This window comes from Malus sylvestris, chromosome 8 (assembly GCF_916048215.2).
Source record: "Malus sylvestris chromosome 8, drMalSylv7.2, whole genome shotgun sequence".
Taxonomy (NCBI): Eukaryota; Viridiplantae; Streptophyta; class Magnoliopsida; order Rosales; family Rosaceae; genus Malus; species Malus sylvestris.
Genome location: NC_062267.1, coordinates 26,734,953 through 26,756,421, shown reverse-complemented (window position 1 = coordinate 26,756,421; position 21,469 = coordinate 26,734,953). Strand labels below are relative to the sequence as shown.

General features: G+C 39.1%; 3 protein-coding genes across 8 annotated transcripts in view; 1 reads left to right on the top strand and 2 right to left on the bottom strand.

Annotated features, from left to right (window-relative positions):
- The first annotated feature begins 148 nt into the window (after window positions 1-148).
- On the top strand, window positions 149-11,038 carry LOC126631847 (putative methyltransferase At1g22800, mitochondrial). 4 transcript variants are annotated; one of them, XR_007626477.1, is made up of 11 exons: window positions 149-437; window positions 621-701; window positions 1,252-1,330; window positions 1,923-2,064; window positions 2,159-2,228; window positions 3,054-3,118; window positions 3,217-3,295; window positions 3,454-3,584; window positions 4,396-4,460; window positions 4,570-4,659; window positions 10,671-10,803. XR_007626477.1 is itself a non-coding variant. In XM_050302026.1 (11 exons), the coding sequence occupies exons 1-11, from the start codon at window positions 279-281 to the stop codon at window positions 10,782-10,784; spliced, it is 1,032 nt and encodes a 343-aa protein (XP_050157983.1). In that variant the 5' UTR covers window positions 150-278; the 3' UTR covers window positions 10,785-11,038. The 4 variants fall into 4 exon arrangements, 3 of the variants coding, with proteins under 3 accessions (XP_050157984.1, XP_050157983.1, XP_050157985.1); XM_050302026.1 differs by having other exon boundaries at window positions 150-437; window positions 3,454-3,541; window positions 10,671-11,038; XM_050302027.1 differs by lacking the exon at window positions 10,671-10,803 and having other exon boundaries at window positions 4,543-4,659.
- LOC126631848 (uncharacterized) overlaps window positions 6,077-21,469 on the bottom strand; it is a 35,791-nt gene continuing 20,398 nt past the window's right edge. The window contains exon 2 of the mRNA XM_050302029.1: window positions 6,077-6,384. Coding sequence (XP_050157986.1) covers window positions 6,280-6,384 — 105 coding nt within the window. The 3' untranslated portion in view covers window positions 6,077-6,279. The remainder of the gene's footprint in view (window positions 6,385-21,469) is intronic.
- Window positions 12,275-15,873, bottom strand: LOC126631845 (lysine histidine transporter-like 5). 3 transcript variants are annotated; one of them, XM_050302022.1, is made up of 9 exons: window positions 15,806-15,871; window positions 15,642-15,683; window positions 14,706-14,896; window positions 14,101-14,484; window positions 13,571-13,970; window positions 13,339-13,444; window positions 13,081-13,172; window positions 12,891-12,959; window positions 12,275-12,743 (listed from the first exon to the last, which is right to left on the bottom strand). In XM_050302022.1, the coding sequence occupies exons 1-9, from the start codon at window positions 15,839-15,841 to the stop codon at window positions 12,645-12,647; spliced, it is 1,419 nt and encodes a 472-aa protein (XP_050157979.1). In that variant the 5' UTR covers window positions 15,842-15,871; the 3' UTR covers window positions 12,275-12,644. The 3 variants fall into 3 exon arrangements, with proteins under 3 accessions (XP_050157979.1, XP_050157981.1, XP_050157980.1); XM_050302024.1 differs by lacking the exon at window positions 15,642-15,683 and having other exon boundaries at window positions 15,806-15,873; XM_050302023.1 differs by lacking the exon at window positions 15,642-15,683 and having other exon boundaries at window positions 15,794-15,862.

Below are 21,469 nucleotides of genomic sequence, written 5' to 3'. Positions count from 1 at the left end.
TAATAAATTTAATTAAATTTGCCTAATCCAGCTAGATGTCCGTCTAGACTCTGCTTAGGTGCTAGGCTCTAAGCCGCCGCCGACTAACGCATAGCGTCTTTTAAAAGCTTGCTAAATTGTTATAAAAATTAATTTTTTTATTAAAATTAATCACAGTCCGATGATCATTTCAAAATAATGAACGTTGTAATCCGTCCGAAGCACTTCGGTGATAATTGAGGGGGTAGAAACGGACATTGCATTTGATAAAAACAAAAAGTTGGAGTGGAGTTCAAAAAATGAGAGGCTTGTACCGGAGGAGCTCGCTATGGAGGACAAGAAGAGAAGCTCTGCACTCACTCTTCTTCTTCTCAAATGCTCTGTGTACCGACGCCAACATTGATGGGGTTCAAAGCTCCAGGATCAAGGTCTTCGATCGCCACTTCAGACGCAAACAGGTTCTAATTTCCTCTCTTTTCTTTTTCAAATTTCTGTAAAAGCATCTAGCTTTAGCAATTTCCAATTGGGTTGAGAGATGGGCATTCTGATAAATTATTGGATTAATTAAAGTTCATTTTTTTTCTTCTCAGAAATGAAAATAATAATAAAAATTGTTGTTTGTTATTGTTGTTTGTGTGCAGCTTGATCGAGCTGCTTGGTTGATGCGTTCCAAGGATTCTTTTGTTGATACTGTGGCTGAGAATCTATTGGATCGTTTGGAGGTAAAAACCCAATTTCTTTTTCAATTTACTTTAACTTTTTATGTTTAAATCTATTTGTTCTACTTAAGGAATGAATTACGATCAGAACAGAGAATTTTGCTACTATAATTTGTTGGCTTCATTACTGTTTAAAATCTATTTCTGATGGTAAGAACACTGCTCGTGACGATTTATTTAGTTTGGCATCTGTTTGACATTGCATATCTTGAGCTGTTCTATAGCCGATGAGCACGGTACGTCATCAGCTGTTCTCTGTGGTTTTCATAGGACTCTGGTGATTTGTAGAATGCCATTTCCTTGAGTGCCTCTGTGCTTTTGAAAGTCCCTGTGTACATCTTTCTGAAAGGCTTTTTTATGTTTCTGTCTATGGTGCTCAATATTCAAAGAAAAATATTTCACTTTGTATTTAAGAATATGTATTTGTTATAAGAGAAATGATAACTTCCATTGCAAATTTGCAATGTTAGGGCTTATTATTATGTCATTGCATTTACACTGCTAGTATTTTCTTCCCTCTTGTGTATAAATTTCCATGTGTATCATATTGAAGGACTGCAAGAAAACATTTCCAGCGGCATTATGTTTAGGAGGTCAATTGGAAGCTGTCAGGCGCTTGTTACGTGGTCGTGGTAAGAATTAGTTTTGTAATACCTTTCTCCTTTAGGCTTTCTATTAGCTTTAACATATTGTCCGACATGTAATTTTCATGGTTAATGAGATTAAATGGCTATTTCAAGCCTTTTGATGAAAATTATCTTATTACAAATGATGCTATTCAGGAAGTGAGTGAAAAGATTTTGTGTTGCCAGAGAGGTCCCGGTTGTTCCATGTTCTACATTTTCCACAATAAGATTCTATGTAGTCTCGAATCTGTGTTTTGTGCTGGTGATTGTCTAACTTAGCTTCCCCAGTGATGTTTAATAAGAAATAATGGTATGATTGTTATTGAATTGGTACCACTCACCAATCACCAATTTCCTACCATGTGCCACAGTAGCATCCATAAGTAGAGCCTTAACAGAAATGGTCTCTGTGTGTGTGCGTGTGTGACACAAGTGGACAAGTGGGAACAAAACAACCCAATCACACTAGTAGTTTCCAAGATAAGCTGACCAAGGCAAAAGCAGGGATATATATATGGTGGCATATTGTGATTCCTCAAGTACAGTCTTACTTAGCTTTTTTTGTTTTTGTTTTCATCTTTATTTTCGCCAATGCTAGGTGCCATTGAAAAGCTCATTATGATGTCTGCATCATCTGACATGGTAGAACTGTGTAGAAATGCTGAGCGTGAGTTACAAACTGAAAACATTGAAACATCCTTTATGGTTGGTGACGAAGAGTTTTTGCCCGTTAAGGAAAAGTATCTCTCTACATTTAATTTCTTGGTTTTGGTTATGTTCTATCTTGAGGGATTTTTAATTTTGATAAAATATCCTCTAATTTTATGTGTGAAGTTCTGTGGATCTGGTATTAAGCTGCTTGGGACTTCACTGGACAAATGATCTTCCAGGAGCCATGATACAGGTTTTTTTACCCTTTCATTGTTGTGTGCCTGAACATTCAAGTTCAATGTTAGTTTTGGTATTTGGATCTGTTATAACTCATGTGAGGGTGATGCAAAGAATTCATAGAACAGAATATAACAAAACACTTGTTAAAACTTGCATGTTTTATATTTATACACTGTGCTCTGAAAAATGCTTATTTATGTTATGGCTCTCATTTCATATATGTACCTTCAAAACTATATAGATGATTTTAAATTTAAGCTGTTAGAAAATTATACTTTTTTCTTTTACTTTACAAAGGATTTATTAGCTTTTGGTCAAATTCCTAAATCATATTGAAAAATCAAATTCAGAACTTTGCAACTTTCAAAGTAGAACTACATAAGCTTGCATTTGCTGAGAAAATACGAATTTATGAGACATACTCGTACATTGACCGAGACATGAGAAAAAAAATCTGCACGATTTGAATGAAACAGTATTTTTCAGTATATCAAATACCTAACTTATAAAAACATGTACAAAAACTCTTTCGTAATTGTTAACACCTTATTGAAAAGTTATATCAGTTACTTTTAAAGGGAGATATTCTGCTTATAGCATTGTAGTTTTGTTGGTTGATGATGAAACATGATTGCTGTTGCTCTTATGCAGTTAATTCACACAAATTTATTGGTGATTTTCATGTGTACCCTTAATTTTTTTTCTCTATTCATCTATCTGTGTTATATAATCCAGAATGTTATCATTGTCGTCATCGTCGTCATCGTCATCATCAGCATCATAGAGTTCAGAATGTAACTGCATGAAAATATCTAAGACAAATGTTTATATTTGACAGTGCAGATTGGCATTGAAGCCAGATGGCCTATTTTTAGCAGCGATTCTGGGTGGAGAAACCTTAAAGTTGTTTATTCTTTGTTTACTTGTCAGTTACATTGAAACTTGAAAGTAGTTTAATTTTTTAATTTGTTGATGATTGACTTATCCTTTTTTGTTACTAGAGAGCTGAGAATAGCGTGTACCGTGGCACAAATGGAGCGTGAAGGAGGCATCAGTCCACGAATATCACCTTTGGCGCAAGTATGTAATATGTTGCATAATTGCTTTCATTTGTCCACGAATATCACCTGAGATTGTTTTTGTTTCCATGCTCTGTTATTTTAGGTTTTCTGTAAAATTATATTATTGTGTGGTTAAAAATCAGCTTGTAAACCCTTCCACACATTTTCCTTGCTTAGGTGCGGGATGCAGGCAATCTTTTGACCAGGGCAGGCTTTACCCTTCCAGGTGTTGATGTGGACGAATTTGTAGTAAGATATCCAAGTGGTGAGACTTTATGGCTAATGCTTCTTGGACGTTCCATGTCTCAGTTATTATGTTTGCTCCTTCAATGTTCCATGTCTCAGTTAATATGTTTGTTCGTTCAATTTTAGGTTTATATGGTGTTTATTTAAGCTTAATTGCATGTTATCGCATGGGTGAGAAAATAATTATGGGCACAAAGTCCTTTACAATGAAATGGTGCATTGCACATGGAAGACAGAAAGTCCACTTGATGCTATCTAGAAGAAGTGGTAACTGGTGTTAGTATACTTATGCTGGTTGATTCTTAGATTTATGGTGCCCTATGTAGAGATTGAAAATATGGCTCTAATATACACACGCATGTAAAAAGGGCCTATATGACGTATTATAACCCACTTTGTATATGAAATTTATATATTTCAAAGAGGGTCTACATCTAAAACAGTTCGGTGATCCTTCAACTTTGGGGGCCTGTTTCATGTTACTATTTGCATATGGCTATGGCAGGCCCTAGTTTTTCTGCCTTGCATTCAGACTGTTTAAAAGTATTCAACATGCCTGGAAGGCAATTACTTGATTATCTGATCCAAACTTGGGGCCAACCTCTAATTTTCCCTGACTTTCAGCTCATTTTTCTGTTTGTTTTTAAGTTTTTAGTTTTTTTAGGTGGGGCAGGAAAGGGGGTGGGGCCTTGTATGCCAAAAAGATGACTGATTTAGGTAGCATTGAATTTAAAGTCCTCAGTTCTACAAACTTTATTCTTTTTTGAACCGAAGTATCTTTATTTTGCAATATTTTATTTTAATGAATTTCCTCTCGTTATCCCTGTATCCTAAGTCTTAGTAATTATTTATTTTTCTCTCCATTCGATGTAGCTCTGGATCTCATAGAACATTTGCGTGCAATGGGTGAAACCAATGCTCTGCTACAAAGGAACACTGTAAGATATATTTACTTTTGGGATAAACAACTTTGTTTCTTTACATTATCATTGTAAGATATATTTACTTCTGGATTGATAGGTGTGATATGCTTATAATTCAAACCAGATTTTAAAGAGAGAAACGGCCCTGGCCGCTGCAGCAATTTATGATTCAATGTTTGCAGCAGAAGATGGCACCATCCCAGCAACCTTCCAGGTGAGCACATGATAAACTCCCTTACAAGTGATGGCTTGAAAAATAGATAATGAAATAACCGTTGTAACTGGGAAGAACAAAAGGATAAAGGCCGGTGTGGACATTCTGGATGGTCTGGTTTTTCGTGCGTATGCCAAGTTGCTGACACCAGATGCCCGTCTCCCTTTTCCGGTTGACTGGCAGTATAATTTTTTTTTCTTCTTAGTCAAATGGCATAGGTTTCTTGCTTAGATTTTAGGTCTTAACACTCGTGCATTAAGACCTAAAATTTAAGCATGTAGGGTTTTTCTGTACCTTAAAAGAAGCAACCCCGTCGAGGATGGGATAAAAATCTAAATAAACTGATGAAAATGGGTGCCTGTCAAAGAAGTGTTACTAGCATTATGAAATATAACAAGCCGGTTGTCCGGCCAAGGGAGCCGGGTGAGCAAATGCACACCGGGACCAAATCTGGACATTAATGTTGATCAGAGAGTTTCTGTCTGTGCGTGTGTATATATATTAGAAAATGTTGTTATCTCATACTATATGTTGCTTACGAGACTATTAACCAAAACAATTGAACAACTGGATTCTTTGTTGTTGTGTTGTTTGAATTTGTTGTCTAATAATATAAAATGTGGCAAGAGAACACTTTCACATGCTACATGAAACTACAAAATGTTAAATGTAATTCACATATTATACGCTGTATTGAATGGTTTTTCAATACTTAACAAATTGAAAGTAAAAGTTTCCTTTTATAAATGACTGAAATTGGTGGTTCCGCTGGAATCCGTCATCTAATTTTTCATGTTGTATGCTTATCTGAGATCTAAAATTGTCCAAGAGGACGTGGATTGGACAATGCTAATTTTTCATGTTGGGCGGTGAAGCATCAACACGTACACAAAATGGGTGTAGCGGAGATGAGGATGCTTCGTTGGATGTGTGAGCACACGAGAAAGGATAAGATTAGGAATGAGGATATCCGGGGTAAAGTAGGAGTAGCCGAAATTGAAGGAAAGATGAGAGAAAATCGGTTACGGTGGTTTGGACATGTGCAAAGAAGGCCTACTGACGCTCCGATTAGAAGATGCGACTATGGGACAGAGGTTCAGGGCCGAAGGGGCAGAGGAAGACCTAGGAAAACTTTGGAAGAGACCCTAAGAAAAGACTTAGAGTACTTGGATCTAACGGAGGACATGACACAGGACAGAACACAATGGCGTTCTAAGATTCATATAGCCGATCCCACTCAGTGACTTGGATTTTCCAAGTCTCCAACCGAGAAGTTTTCCTCACTCGGGAAATTAAGGGAACACTACCTCAACCTATATGCTCCACTCACAAAGCTTCAACATACAAGCTTCAACAAAAGAAAATTCAAAGAACTTAGCGAAGAAGGCTTTGGTGTATTTAACACAATACGTTGAAATGAAGGAAAACTTATTTATTGATATCCCCGATAAGTTACAAATATGTACATATACTTGAGTCAAAATAAACAAACAAGAGGGAGCCTTCACAAAGGTTGCTTAGGAGAAGTCTCAGCAGTCGGTAGAGCCCCAGAAAGAGAAGGCACTGGAGGGGGATCATTCGGAGCCTCAGTACTGGACAAAACCCTAGAAGGAGGAGGCATCAGAGATTGATCATTTGGAGCTTCATTACGCGGTACAGCCCCAGAAGACGAAGGCAATAAATGCCTTTGGAACAAACCCACAAATCTCTGATGATCAAGTAAAACTTGACCATCAGATTCCTTCATCTGGTCAAGCTTCCTCTTCATGTTTGTAGCATAGTCATGTGCGAGCCGGTGCAACTGTTTATTCTCATGCTTGAGCCCTCTAATCTCCTGTTTGAGACTCATCACTTCAGCCGCCAATGATTCAACTTGGCGGGTTCGAGCAAATAGGCGTTGGGCCATATTAGACACAGAACCTGCACACTGAACACTGAGAGCCAGAGAATCCTTAACAGACAACTCATCAGACCGTTTGGAAAGTAGTCTGTTATCTTTGGGAGTGAGAAGGTTCCTGGCCACTACCGCAGCGGTCATATCATTCTTCATCACGGAATCCCCAACGGTAAGAGGACCAGTAGGGGAGACGAAGGATGGGCGCCATATGTTGTCTGGAGAAGGCGGGGCTGCCTCTTCAACAAGGTTCAAGTCAAAACGACGGTCGGAGGGGCCAGACATTTTCAAAGGTGTTGAAGAGAGAAGAGGTCGGACAAATCAAGATCTTAGAAGTGCAAGAATGGAGCTTCTACTGGTGGATATTCAAGTGTGCTTTGGAACTTAATGTTAGCCCCTATAAAAATCTGCACTCGACGAAGCTTCAGAAATCGAAGAGGCGTTTGCTTTCTCAAAAACTGGGCTGCTCAGAGACCACGAGGGTCGATCTCAGAAATCGAAGAGGTGTTTGCTTTCTCAAAAGCTGGGCTGCTCAAAGACCACAAAGGCCGATCTCAGAAATCGAAGAGGCTTGCTTTCTCAAAAGCTGGGCTGATCAGAGACCACGAGGGCCGATTTCAGAAATCGAAGAGGCACCTACTTTTCCAGCCTTGTCAGCACCTGTCACACGCACACTCAGCTTTGCGGAAATTATGGGCATTCTGTCGAAGATTTCTGGCGAAGTAGAAAGCACATGAATCGTACTGTTCAATCACCCACTTCCCACACGCAACAGTAGCTCATGGGTACCACAGATAACTTTGCCAAAGTTCTCTGACAAAGTTGAGACACGTGAAGCTTGCAGCTCCCACTACATCGCTCTGACCAAGAAGGGTAAAAGAATTGCAAAGAAACAACACTAACAAAGTTTAGACACATAAATTTTGAAGGTCTAGCTACCATATTATTACCCACAAGGGTAAAGGAACAGTACCACTGCTGGATAATTGGAAAGTCCCGGTGTGTCAACCTCTGTGCTTCGTGGCAAGGTAGACAAGCAAACATGCCCAACCTTTACTCACATTCGAGAAAACACTCCTAACAAGATTGCTTGCTCCAAAATCGAAGAGGCACCGCCCTCCGAATCTCGAGAGCCAGACTCCCAACATGATTACTTTCTCAAAAATCGAAGAGAGGGTAAAGGAACAGTACCACTGCTGGATAATTGGAAAGTCCCGGTGTGTCAACCTTTGTGCTTCGTGGCAAGGTAGACTAGCAAACATGCCCAACCTTTACTCACATTCGAGAAAACACTCCCAACAAGATTGCTTGCTCCAAAATCGAAGAGGCACGGCCCTCCGAATCTCGAGAGCCAGACTCCCAACATGATTACTTTCTCAAAATCGAAGAGAGGGTAAAGGAACAGTACCACTGCTGGATAATTGGAAAGTCCCTGTGTGTCAACCTCTGTGCTTCGTGGCAAGGTAGACTAGCAAACATGCCCAACCTTTACTCACATTCGAGAAAACACTCCCAACAAGATTGCTTGCTCCAAAATCGAAGAGGCACGGCCCTCCGAATCTCGAGAGCCAGACTCCCAACATGATTACTTTCTCAAAAATCGAAGAGACACCGCTCTCTGAATCTCGAGAGCCAGACCCCCAGCAGGATTGCTTTCTCAAAAATCGAAGAGGCATCGTTCTCCGAATCTCGAGAGCCAGACCCCCGACAGGTCTGTAATCTTCACACGCAACATCAGCTTTCCAGATACCACAAACCACTTTTTCAAAGTGCTCTGACAGAGTTAAAACATGTGAAGCTGGCAGCTCCCACTACCGTGCTATAACCAAGCAGGGTAAAAGAATAACATTATTACTTGATGTTAGGGAGACTCCTATATATGTCGACTCCCATCCCTAACGGACAGGCAGACCTGCAAAAATGCTCAACCCTTTCTCTTATCTGAGAGGGCACTCCCAACAAAGCCTTTCGAAATATTCAGCTTTCTTTCCCCCCGATAATACCTCTGTAAACAAGCTATATTAGAGCAAGAATATCTCATATCATCAGGGTTAAAAGCAAGAGTATCCCATATCATGCTTTTTCCCTGTCTTTTCCTTTTGCCTTGTTCTTACCTGCAAGACAAGGAGAAAGAGAGCAATCAGTCAGCACTTGGAATCAAGCTTCCAGCCAGGAACTGACTGCCTGGAACCCCTTACCTGATTACTTACCTGGCATTGCTCTCGAGTACTCATCTTCAACATCTTATGCTTCCAGGGAAGATACCGCATCTGCCTGAGGAACAGATAGGCCAAGTGAGAAGGATACAAGGAAGCATGTGGAGACAAGCGTAACAGCACACGTGCCGATACATCCACCACTCTATCAAAAGCAAAAGTATCCCATATCAGCAGGGTCGAACGTACTCTAGATTTGATGGACTTGTTTTGACCCTCAAATTCTTCAGTCGGCCTTATACTCTGGAGGAAACCAGAAAACCCTCCAGCCCAGTTCAAGAATAAGCCTGTGGAAAGTTACTTCTTCAAAAGCAAAAGTATCCCATATCATCTCTCCTCATTTTTCTTCTCTTTATCCTTCATGCTGCCTGCAAGATAGGGAGAATGTGAACAATCAGCCGGAGCTCTGATTGCTTACCTTATCTGTCACCTCTTTCAGCAGATCCCCCAGCTCGGCGACTTGGGGGACTCCTACTACATGGTTTGTATCTCGCTTGACCAAGCATGAAACTACAAGTAAGCTTCAAGTGAAATTAATACATTACCTTGTGCATCTCCACCAGTTACAGATACCACCCCTGGATGGAGGAAGAGTACTTCCAGAGAAGATGTCACATCTACCTATGAGACAGATAAAGGCAAGTCAAGACGATACCACACTCCGGTACTTAGAAGTTTCGTGGATACGAGATCATTCTCCCACAATATTTCCTAATGTCATTTGTACTAAATCATTCACTTGTACTCACTAAAGGAGAGCTTGAACCTATGTACTTGTGTAAACCCTTCACAATTAATGAGAACTCCTCTATTCTGTGAACGTAGCCAATCTGGGTGAACCACGTACATCTTGTGTTTGCTTTCCTATCTATATCCATTTATATACTTATCCACACTAATGACCGGAGCAATCTAGTGAAGATCACAAAAAGTGACCGTTTTCGCTACCTAGGATTTATCTTGCAAGAGAACGGAGAATTAGATGGAGATCTCAACCATAGAATACAAGCTGGATGGATGAAGTGTAAGAGTGCATCCGGCGTGTTGTGTGACCGTCGTAGGCCACTAAAGCTCAAGGGAAAATTTTATAGGACGGCAATAAGGCCAGCGATGTTGTATGGCACAGAATGTTGGGCGGTGAAGCATCAACGTACACAAAATGGGTGTAGCGGAGATGAGGATGCTTCGTGGGATGTATGGGCACACGAGAAAGGATAAGATTGGGAATTAGGATATCCGAGGTAAAGTAGGAGTAGCCAAAATTGAAGGAAATATGAGAGAAAATCGGTTCCGGTGGTTTGGACATGTGCAAAGAAGGCCTACTGACGCTCCGGTTCGAAAATGTGACTACGGGACAGAGGTTCGGGGCCGAAGGAGTAGAGGAAGACCTAGGAAAACTTTGGAAGAGACCCTAAGAAAAGACTTGAGTACTTGGATCTAACGGAGGACATGACACAAATGAGCGCAATGGCGTTCTAGGATTCATATAGCCGACCCCACTTAGTGGGAAAAGGCTTTGTTGTTGTTGTTGTTGTTTGTACCATTCGAAAACATTCAGGATACTGAACACCGATATAAACTTAAGTTGTTCGATCAACCAGCCTTTGTCCATCCACCCTTGCTTGTCTTTCGATTTGTTTTAGTCTTGTTAACTGAGTGTTCAAGCTGCTATTGTCTAGGATGTGTACGCAACCTATTCTAACGCAGTTTTGTTTTCCTCTCGTATGTTGTCCGTGCCATGGACTTGTCTCTTAAACTGTATCACTGAAGTTATTTGGAGATCTTAGTCCCACACTTCATTTGATCACTATCATATCTGTATTTGTGCACGTGTGTAACAAGCTGATCCAGAAACTCTGCTCTTATCGAACGAATGTGTCTGTGTGTTGTTGGATTTGCAGGTGATTTATATGACAGGGTGGAGGGACCATCCATCTCAGCAGAGGGCAAAGAGGAGGGGGTCGGCAACTGTATCTTTTCAGGACATCCAGAAGCAATTTGGAAGTGAGGATTGATCTCTTTATGTGCTCACGTTTTCTAAGCAAATGAAGGTCGACTGAGAGGAGAAAGTTGTACGACCAAAATGTGGGGTTCGGTCAATCAGAATATTGGGCGATTGTTTTATGAGAGTTTTAACGAAACACTCCAGTCTCCCGTTACTGTTCATCTATAACGAAAATGACATTTTAACCCTAAAAAGTCACTTCCGGTACTATTCACTTACAATACTTTTTTGTCATTTTGATTAAAAATCAAAGTTTTCAACTCATTTTCATTAGTTTTTCTTTGTTTTATTTCATTTTATTTTTATTGATAATTTTCTAATTTTTATTAGAAAAATTTGCATAAATACCACTAAAAATGAAATAAAATTGATTGTTCTAATGAATCTTACGTCCAAGTGTTGAACTAACCAATTTCAAGAACAATGTTTCAGAAAAATAACGAGTGTAAGGGTTATATGATGGGTTAAGAGTGTCTAATTAGTTTGACAATCAAAATTTAGTTTTTTACCATTTTAGTCAATTGCCCCAAACGTCCATTATCCTTGTTCAAGTTTATCACATCTTGTGCACTTGGAAGGATATTTAATGAATTCATAGGATGAGAAAGACCTTTTGAAATAGGAAAACAACTTACATGGAACGATTTGGATCCAATAATATGATATGGATTTGCATACTAAGTGACCGTAAACTCGTTTTAAGTAGGTGCGCTTGAAATGTATTGGGATGCGATACGACCCTAAAAAAACCTAACCATTAGAAGCATAAACACGTTAATGAAAAAACTTCTGTTTTACTTTTTCATTTTGCGTCAATTTGAACGTCAAACTGCTTGTCCAATCCTACATAAAGGTTTTTGGTAGGTCTCTATCCCATTTTGAAAATCACCCTAAATCTGAAGAGTTTAAATTGTATTTAATCACAAAATTCACGTCTTATTGTATCGAGTTAATATATGTGGAGTAATGTCTAGCTAGGATATTTGTTAGGGGTTTGGTTTATTCCATGTGAAGTGTATTAGTGTAAATGATTTTGCTAGGATAAATATCTAAATATTTTATCAAGTGGTTCATGTGTGAGGAGAGATTTTTCAGTGAACACAACCCGATACACCACGTGTCATAATACAAGTAGAGGTATAATACTTAAAATAAAAAACCATCTCTCCACTTATATTATGACGCACAATGTACTGGCCGTATTTCAGTAACATGAAAAAAAATCTGTGATTGTAATTTGATTGGTTCTTTGTATATAAACCTCATATTCAAAAAAATAATAACATAAGCTAAAAATATAATAAGATAAAGACGTAGCTTTAAAGCCAACCCTGCTTTAGGAGAGAGTATTTTAAGGGAGAAACCGTGGGCACTTCCCCATCCAAAACTTCACTGAAGAGTATTGATTTAGTAGACTTTATTCACACATATTTGTATGGACTCAAAGGTCAGAAAAAAAAAAAAACATTGATTCCAGAGCAGTAGCTCATCAAGCTTCAAGATATATGAGGAAATAAATTAATGAATTCTAACTGACAATTAAACTGAGTTCCAACATTTCATTCTTGCTTTCCAAAAAATTCAAAAACAAGAATACAGAAACACAAAACAAAAAAAAAGAATGCGGACTTTTCCATCTGTGAACCACAAGAAATTTTTAAGGTGTCGAGAACACAATCTGGTACACCAAGTGTCATAATATAATTGGTTGAAGATTTTTTTTTCAAGTTTCAAACCAATTGTATCATTACACTTAGTGAACTCGAACATGTTCCCACTTCTCGACACACTACAAAATCTCTCGTAAACCACATCTTGCAGACTATCTATTCGATCTATTCTAATTAAGAAGAAATAAAACGTACGAGCACTAAGAAAACATTTTGTAACTTTTGGCTTGTACAATAATCTCACGTGCTCCTCCTATGGGTGAAAAAATTGCCAGCAGGACGCCTACAACGATCGAAAACTGAAATCAAAGCACAAAATCAAAATGTAGAGTTTAGCTTTTTGCAGATTGATTATATTAAACTAAACAAAAATAAAATAACAATCTGATAAAAATAAAGAAAGATTATATGTCACTGAAAAGCTAGCTAATGTTTGCTGAACGTACCCACGACGCCCACCAATGTAAACTAAATCTTTTTGGTTTTTGTGTGACAATCCACATAACGCAAGGCATCTGCATCAAATTCAGTTCACCAACTTTAAATCGTACATACATACTAATTATTAAGATAAATACAATGTTAAATAATTTGTGGTGTTGTTTTTCGTCAGTTGAGATTGTATTATGAACTCACGTAATATGATGTCGAGGAGAATACTAAGCCTCCAAATAATCCTAACAATCCTCCAAAAAATGGAATGCACACTGCAATGAATCCTGCTGCGACTATATAAAAGTTTCCAAGAAAATCAAACATCATCAGAACACAAAAGATGTCACATATTTGAGCAAAAAGAGAAAGAGATCGGTCATAGAAAGAGAGAAATGGTCCTTTCGTTTCCTTTTTTTTGGGGGGGGTGGAGCGGGGGGAGGGTAGAAAAATGGTACTTACGTACGTACGCACTGCGAGCAAAGAGGCGCAATTGTCGTCCTGGTTTGAATGTTAAATTATTTACTAAATACGACTCGATCACATCAAACACAGGCATTGAAAATACCTGAAATATATTGAAGCATTAGCAATTAATTAAGTAATTAATTGATTATGTCATGACTGTTTTAATGGTATATAATATAAGCATGCTTTTACTAATTATATAGTGTGTGTGTGTTTGTTTAATTACCTGATAGCTTCCTATAACATGGAAAAACACCATAAGGTTTGCAACTGCGATGACCCAAGCAGGTTTTTCTAGTGAGAGGAGAACATCATCGTCTACAGTATTGCCAAAAGCCCAAAAGCCAGAGATTGCAACTGCAAGATAGCAAAATATTACGATGCTGTAAGCGACGACGACACCTCTCCACATGGCAATTCTTGAGGGTTTCTCTGGAGTTGAAGGGATTGTGGCTTGAATCTCTAAAGCCACGCTGTGTCCTGCAAAAGCAAATGCTATTGTTCCAAATCCAGTCAACATATCAAATACTCTGCTTGGTGTCGAATGAGATCGAAATGAATGATCAACATGCTCGTGGTGACGCACACCCGTGATTGTCGATGTCACAAACGCTATCATTGCATAACTGCATGCAACAAATATAATTTCATTAGTTTTTAGTTGACAAATAGGGTTCTAATAATATGTGGTTTAGATTAGAATCACATCATCAGGAATAACTGGAAATGAATAATTAACAAGGAATGAATATATACCCAAAGGACATGAATGCAGCGAGGAGAGAAATTGCTTTCAAAGAATTGAAATTGGGAGATTGGGAGATCCCTAATTGCAAAGTAGTGAAGAAGAGGATGAAATATGTTTGTCTAAAACCACCTATGCTTGGAATAACGAGTTCGAAGAATTTTTTCAATGACTTGCCACCAGTAACTGTATACACAATGGATGAAGCCACTTGCACAGTCACCTGCTGCGGCATAATAATCCAGTACCCTAGTTTTGGCCCAAAGCAGTGCTGCCCTAGTTCTGGGTATCGATCAAAACGCTGTCCGGGCACTATTTCATGCAGTCTTATCAGTTGCCAGAATGAGTAGAAAGTGATCACCCAGGACAAGATTATGGCTGCAATTCCAGGGCCCCTGAATAAATAAATATCAACGTATCATAAGATATTTTGTGTTCAGTCACACTCCAGAAAGCGATTTAAATATCAAGCGTTTGTATCTAGAAATTTGATTCAGTTTTATATATGTGGTGTATATTAGCAAGAACTAAATTTCTTACTCTAACTAACTAACTAACTAACTAACTAACTAACTAACTATATATATATATATATAGAGAGAGAGAGAGAGATTACCAGCCAAGTCCTGATAAAGCATATGGTAAGCCCAGTATTCCTGCACCAACAACAGCCGTGACATTGTGGAAAGCTGAGTACCACCATTTTGCATTCCTGTTAGCTGTGATGGGCAGCCAGTTATTTATGTCGAATTGCTCTTGGGCACTTCTAGTTTCAGCCCCTGCTTCATTTGCATTCGTAGTGTTTTCCTGGATTTTAATTGCATACATAGAAATATAAAGTAGGTTCATTCACGAACAGCAATCAAGATACAAATTAGAAACCCAAAAGTAATAAACTATGTTGGATTTTTGGATCGCCCCATTGGGTTTCTTTGAACCCACCGATGTGGAACTTTAACACTCCCCCTCATGTGTAATCCCATTTAGTGGTTCACATGTGGAGATTTACATCGGTAATTGAAACTTAAAGGTCAGGTCCTGTTCGGCCCACTTGTTTTCAATAGAACTCAGCGGTCATCTCTATATTAAGAGTTCATTCAGACTTGTTTCCTTATGGGTGACAAGCTCGTTGGCTTGCACACAAGCTCATTGGCTTGCACGGGCTCGAACCATGAGCTCTGATACCATGTTGGATTTTTGGATCCCAACAAGCTCATTGGCTTGCACGGGCCCGAACCGTGAGCTCTAATACTATGTTGAATTTTTGGATCGCCGGGCCCGTCCCACTCTAACGACACCGATACTGTCCCCAACTTAACCACCTGCCCATTCCGTCAGGTGTGGAGTTTTACCACAAAAGGTCTCAGTATTAGTTAAAGTAAGGTAACTAGCTATTGGTCTAGTGGAATGATGAGGGACTTTGGTTAAACCCATTGGGTTTCTTTGAACCCACCGATGTGGGACTTGAACAAACTAACTAGCTATTGGTCTAGTGGAATGATGAGTAGATATCACCCATCATAGACAGATCGATGAATCGGCATTCACATACCGGGCTGCTTCCTAGCGGATTAATAAACTCCGGGCTGCTTCCCTGGATTTGAATTTCATAGCAACATTAAATTAGTGTATTGTGATTAGCAAAGTACAAAAGATTTGCCAAAAATAAAAGAAAATGTGTATGTTTTGATGAGTATCATAAACATATGCACTTACAGCTTGAGCACTTCTTGAGTGATGTGGGTTGGTCATTGTGGTAGTCTGGTAGATTGATTAGCTAGCTTGCCAAAGAGAGTTACTGTCAAAAGTACACTGGGGGAGCTTAAATACTAGAATTTGGATAGAGTGGAGTGTGCTGTCTGTATCTTAGAGATCCTAATTTTTTGGGTCTTGAATTAGTCGTAGAGTCTAAACTACAGTGTTGTGGTGAGCTGAGCAGTACCCCGGAGAAAATAAAGGAACAACCAGATCAGCCTTATCTAATGTAATATGATTAAAACTAAGTATTAATTACTCCCTTTAGGAAATATATAATTATCGAAATCAAACATCTTTCCTATTTTCTAACAATTTGTCCATGATTTTTACTTTGTAAAGGATTTGTTTTGCAAAATTGTTAAATAATTACCACTTGCACATAGTTCTTCAGCATTTTAGAAGGAAAACCCTAGCTGTAATAACCAAATTAAAAGAAAGAAAAAGATATAGAAAACCCTAGACACAACAGTTTCTGTGGATCGATCTTCTTAATTTGAATTTTGTTAGATCACGAAAATCACTAGAGAAAGTTATACAAGAGAAAATTATACATATTATTATTTGAGGACTTATAACTCAACCACGAGATCAATCTCTTTCAAAGTCATCATAGGTCTTCCTCTACTCTTTTGCACTATGCCTTCCTCTCATAGTCGCATCTTCTAATTGGAGTATCTGTAGGTCTTTTGATTCATGTGTCCAAACATGCATCTTAACCAATTTTCTTTCATCTTATCTTCAATTACGGTCACTCACATTTTATCTTGGATATCCTTGTTCTTAATCCTATCTTTTCTTGTGTGCCATTCAATGAAGCATTCTCATATATGCAACTGTCACTTTTTACACGTATTGCTTTTTGATCGCCCAACATTTTGTCCCATCTAGTATTACTGGCCTTATTTTCCAACAAAGCGAAAAAAGAAAAAAAAACACTGATTTATTCATTTTTATTTCTAGTTTTGCGATGTCAGTTTCCAAGTCAAACTTTCATTTCAAGATTTGAGAGATTTCAGGTTTCTGTTTATTTTGGTTATTCTAGCCAGGTTTGTTAGGAGTAAATCAATAACTTTTTGAGGTTATCTTCGACCTATATTATAATTTTTATTATCAAATTCTGAAAATTTTCTCATGGACTCCAGATCGTTTCTGGGGTTTAACAAAGAAATTGAATAAAATTTCTCCAAACTTTCAATGTTAATGCATATGAATTTTTTTTCTTCATATTATTTGAAATTTTTGTACTACAGATACATATCATGTAGTGTCTTGATAATCCACCTACACTTCCAGACTATCCACTATGAAACATCTGACTACTAGCGGAAATAAAAAAAAGGCAGCCGGTGATACAAATGGCACTGACAAAGGCTAATGAATGTTGTAAAACTGGATATGTGCCAGTGACGAATGCAATTGCCATGAACACCATGCCAAGTGTGGTGTAAGTCAACAAAGACTCTAACATTTCATAGTCGACCAAATTGTCTTTCCCTCTAGTCCTCATTGTTCGGGCAAAGATTTTTCTGAAGAAGGCTCCTCGGACCTCAGCACAGCTTCCCAAGGGATTGGCACTTTGGATGTGTAGTCGGGCTCTTGCTTGTTGATGTCCTATAAGAAGATGACAAAGTTAGTCCTAAAAGGTGCTTTTGTGGGGCCTTAGGTGTAGGCCTTGAGGCTCGCAATTAAAACTAACTAAGTGTTAGGCATGCCACTGCTATCTCAATATAGCAAATGTAGAACAAGTATGTTTAGTCAATTATTTGCACCCCAAGTTACTCGAACTTCTTGTTATCAAAGGATTATCATGGATGGGTTAAGTCTACATTAAGTTCTTTTTCTCGCCTTGTAAACAAAGACTTTTAGTTCATAGTCTTGTATGTTTGAAAGAAGGGAGTCCTGATCCCCTTAAGTCAATACTTGGTTCTTGATTGATTTTAATGATAACATATTCATTAAACTAACCAGATCCAGATGAAAATGGAACTCTTATAATAGGAAAACTGATGGAAATGACTTGAATACATGTTGGAGAATATATCTAGTAATAGATCTATTAATTTAGAAAGCAAACAAAGAGCAAGATTTCACCTTGTTTGGCAAGGTTGAACTTCTTGCAGTCCATTCTCTTTGAGATTACAGGGTTTATATGCTAAAAAAGGATGGATGGTAAGCAAGTTTACACAAGGGAATCGATACTATGCCACTAAGGGAGGTAGCAGAGCTTTAACTAGGACAAGAGATAGCTTATCACTAAAAAGATCTGAGATCTGGGCTGATTACAACTTTTGGATGCAAATCTAGCTTAAGAGCATAGTTTGTATGTTTATTTGTTTGATTGGTTGAGTATTCTTGTCTCTGGGGCTACTTCTTCCTTTTATAGGCAAATTAGCCCTACTGTTATAGCTTTGTTCTTGCTTGAAAGCATTTGGAGGGTAGTGAGTCATCATCTTTTTACTTGTAATGCCACTAGAAAGTGTTCTTTGGCTGGTAGTAGGTTAGTCTCCATCACTTGTCACTTCAATGGCAAACACGTGGCTTGCATTTTGGCTGAGAATGCTTCAATTTGCTTCTGGGCTTGGTGCTGGGCTTCAGGCAAGTCTCCTTTAATTAGATATTCTTGGGCCTTTCTTCATCTAAGTCCAATGTTCAAATATTAACCCAAACAGTGCCCCCTTTAATCATTGTTGATCTGCAACCCGAGACGCTAATAATGATTAAATAGATGCTACACGCATTTACTCGACACTTGTACCATTTAAAACAGCCATTTTTAACTAGACCTTTGCACTAATCCACGATTATAAACGTTAACTACCCACTTACAATATAATCCTCACTTAAACCCTTTGGCTAAATGCCATAGCAACTTCAATCCTTCGAATTCCCAGAACTTCCCAGAAATCTCATAGCCTTCAGACTTTCCTATCTCGTTATTCAGTTCTTGACCCTAATTCCGATTTTCTTCCTTTTTTCTCCTCAAAATCATCCAATGGCACCCAAAGTTGCTCGAACTCAATCTTCTTGTGAGATTGGTGAGGGGATTTCCACCATGTGTCACTTGCTCAACGGCCTTCATCGCCTTCGGGGCAAGCCTGTATTGAACTTTTCTTCGAGGAGGGAGAAGTGCACTCCTTGCGACATGGATGGACTTTTCAGGTCCCTATTGCCTTTGAAAATAACATGCCTAAGGAGAAATGGTTCACCTCGAACCCATTTCAGGCCAAGTCAGGCATTTCATCTTCTAAATGGTCGAACCACCATCGTGGCTTCCCACTTATAAAGGATGAGGCATGAACATAATGGATAAATGAGCTCGAGCTCACCTTTAAAAGGAAATGGATGAATAACAAAATTTATGAGCTGATAATGTTGTCTAAGTTGACTGTGATTGCTAAGCCCAAGCTGCTCACTACTGCACTCCTCTTTTGGAACTCGGGCACCAATACCTTTGACTTTAGGATGGGCTCCATGTCCTCGACCATCTTTGACATGGCCCAAGTTTTCGGGCTAAGGTCTTTTGGCAAAATCATAGATGTTACCCACGATTGGGCTCCTCCCTCTCGCTCGACCGCTGAGAGCTCAAGCAGCTCTACCCCATTTCTTTAATTGGAGTATAACTCTGCGACCTTCAAGAGTTATGGAACTTCCTTCACGAGTTTTATCCCGTTTACCAAGAAGGAGTTTGGCCCCTCTTCCTTCAATGCCAACAAGGACCAAGAGCACATGTACTTTCTCATGTACTGGCTTTATAAACATGTATTCCCAAATAAGTCCAAAGGAGAGAAAGTTGAATGGATCCTTTTAGTGGAGGCTCTACATCCTATATGAGATTACCAATGGTGAACCACTTGAAACCAACCTAAATGGTCCAACTTGGATGATTCAACTTTGGCTTTAATGGTATTTCCTTGAGCTTCGGGCTCCTAACCTTGAATTCCTCGAGGGTGTTGCTCCTGCCCGAATTCTAGCCGAAGGTTCTCCAATCAATCACTCTACATTTGCTTGTCTTTATTTCTTCAAAGTCTGCATGACTCGGGCATACTTGGAATGTGGAGCTTCCATGCTGAGGAGATATCCTTAGTTCTCTGACCAAGCCTTCCAAGACGCCTTTAAAGAAGATGCTAATCTCTTTTGCTGAGAGAGGTTTATCAGTTGTATTCAATCAAGGGACCTAGCTTGGGGAGTAAGGAGTGACCGCTATGAGCGCGGGCTGGAGGTTTACCACCCCAACTTCTGTGCTAGACAATTAGGTTTTAGATAAGCTATCAAGTGCCCTTCTTCAACTCTGTTCATTGCACTACCTCCTATCGTCTTCACTTTCCATAATGGGTCATTTTGGGTGAACCCGCGAAACCCGTTAACACCTATTAGTGAGGACTTTTGTGTAATTTCAATAGTCCTACCACTCTTTCTCTTCTGCACAGACTTCTTAAGCCTCTTTACTCCGCCCCTTCCTCCGCCTCATAAGCCTTCTCACCACCACCATCCCCACCTCCAATACCAACACCAGCCTCCTCCAGTCACTAAAGAAACCCTAGACTTCCCCTCACAGTGAACTTCTGGGAAGAATTGACAACATTTATATGCTGATGATGTAACACAGCCAACAGCCCCTGCCAGGTTTCTCTGGGTGCGGCTTGGACTTGAAAATCGATGAGTTTGTTCTGTTTTCTGTGGTAACCTTCCAGCGACTTGGTTTGAGGTAAGAGAGAAACATATTACTACCCATTTTTCAATGATTTTCTACTAACATTTTTCAATGGAAATAAACTATCATATAAAACGGAACAAGTCGAAATCATCAAACAGATATAAAAAGAGGACAATGGCCATACCTGCTCTGCATCGGCAGGGGAAGACTTCAGTTCTTCCTTGGACTGTAGATTTATATTTCAAACAGAGTTGCCCATGCCAAGATATTATTGGCAAGCAGAGAAGTTTTCGGTTCCTAGTGTTCGTCTGGAGGAATTTCCGATGGGGACGTTTCCTAGCCGACGAGCACACAGCTCCCCAAGAGGTTGACACTGGTTGATATTGTCTGTCGGGTTTCTGCTTATTGGCGGGCTGTAAGAGAAGGACAAAGTTAATTCTGAAAGGTGCCTTTGTGGGGCCTTATGTGTAGGCATTGAGGCTCACAATCAAAATTAACTTTAGGTGATCAGGCGTGCCACTACCATCTTTAGCATGACAAATGTAAAACAGATGTTTAGTTTAATTGTATATGCTCGAGAGACCAAGTTAGCTATGAAAGGTGCCTTTGTAGGGCCTTAGGTGTAGGCCTTGAGGCTCGCAATCAAAACTTAACCAAGTACTCGAACATATACTGGTTGTTTCATTATTGCAGAAGTTTTACAACTGTTATACTTTAATCACCCGAGCCCGAAAAGCAGAACGAACCCAGATAAGTGCCTTTGTAGGGCCTTAAGTATAGGCCTTGAGGCTTCCTATCAGAATTAATTTTATACTCAAGCGTTTTGTGGCAATAATAATATAAGAGAAGTAAAACTAAGAAATAGGCTGATTACTTGCGCCCCAAGTAACTTCGAACTTCTTGTTATCAAGGATTGTCTTGGATGGGTTAAGTCCACATAAAGTTCTTTTTTATGCCTTGAGACCAAA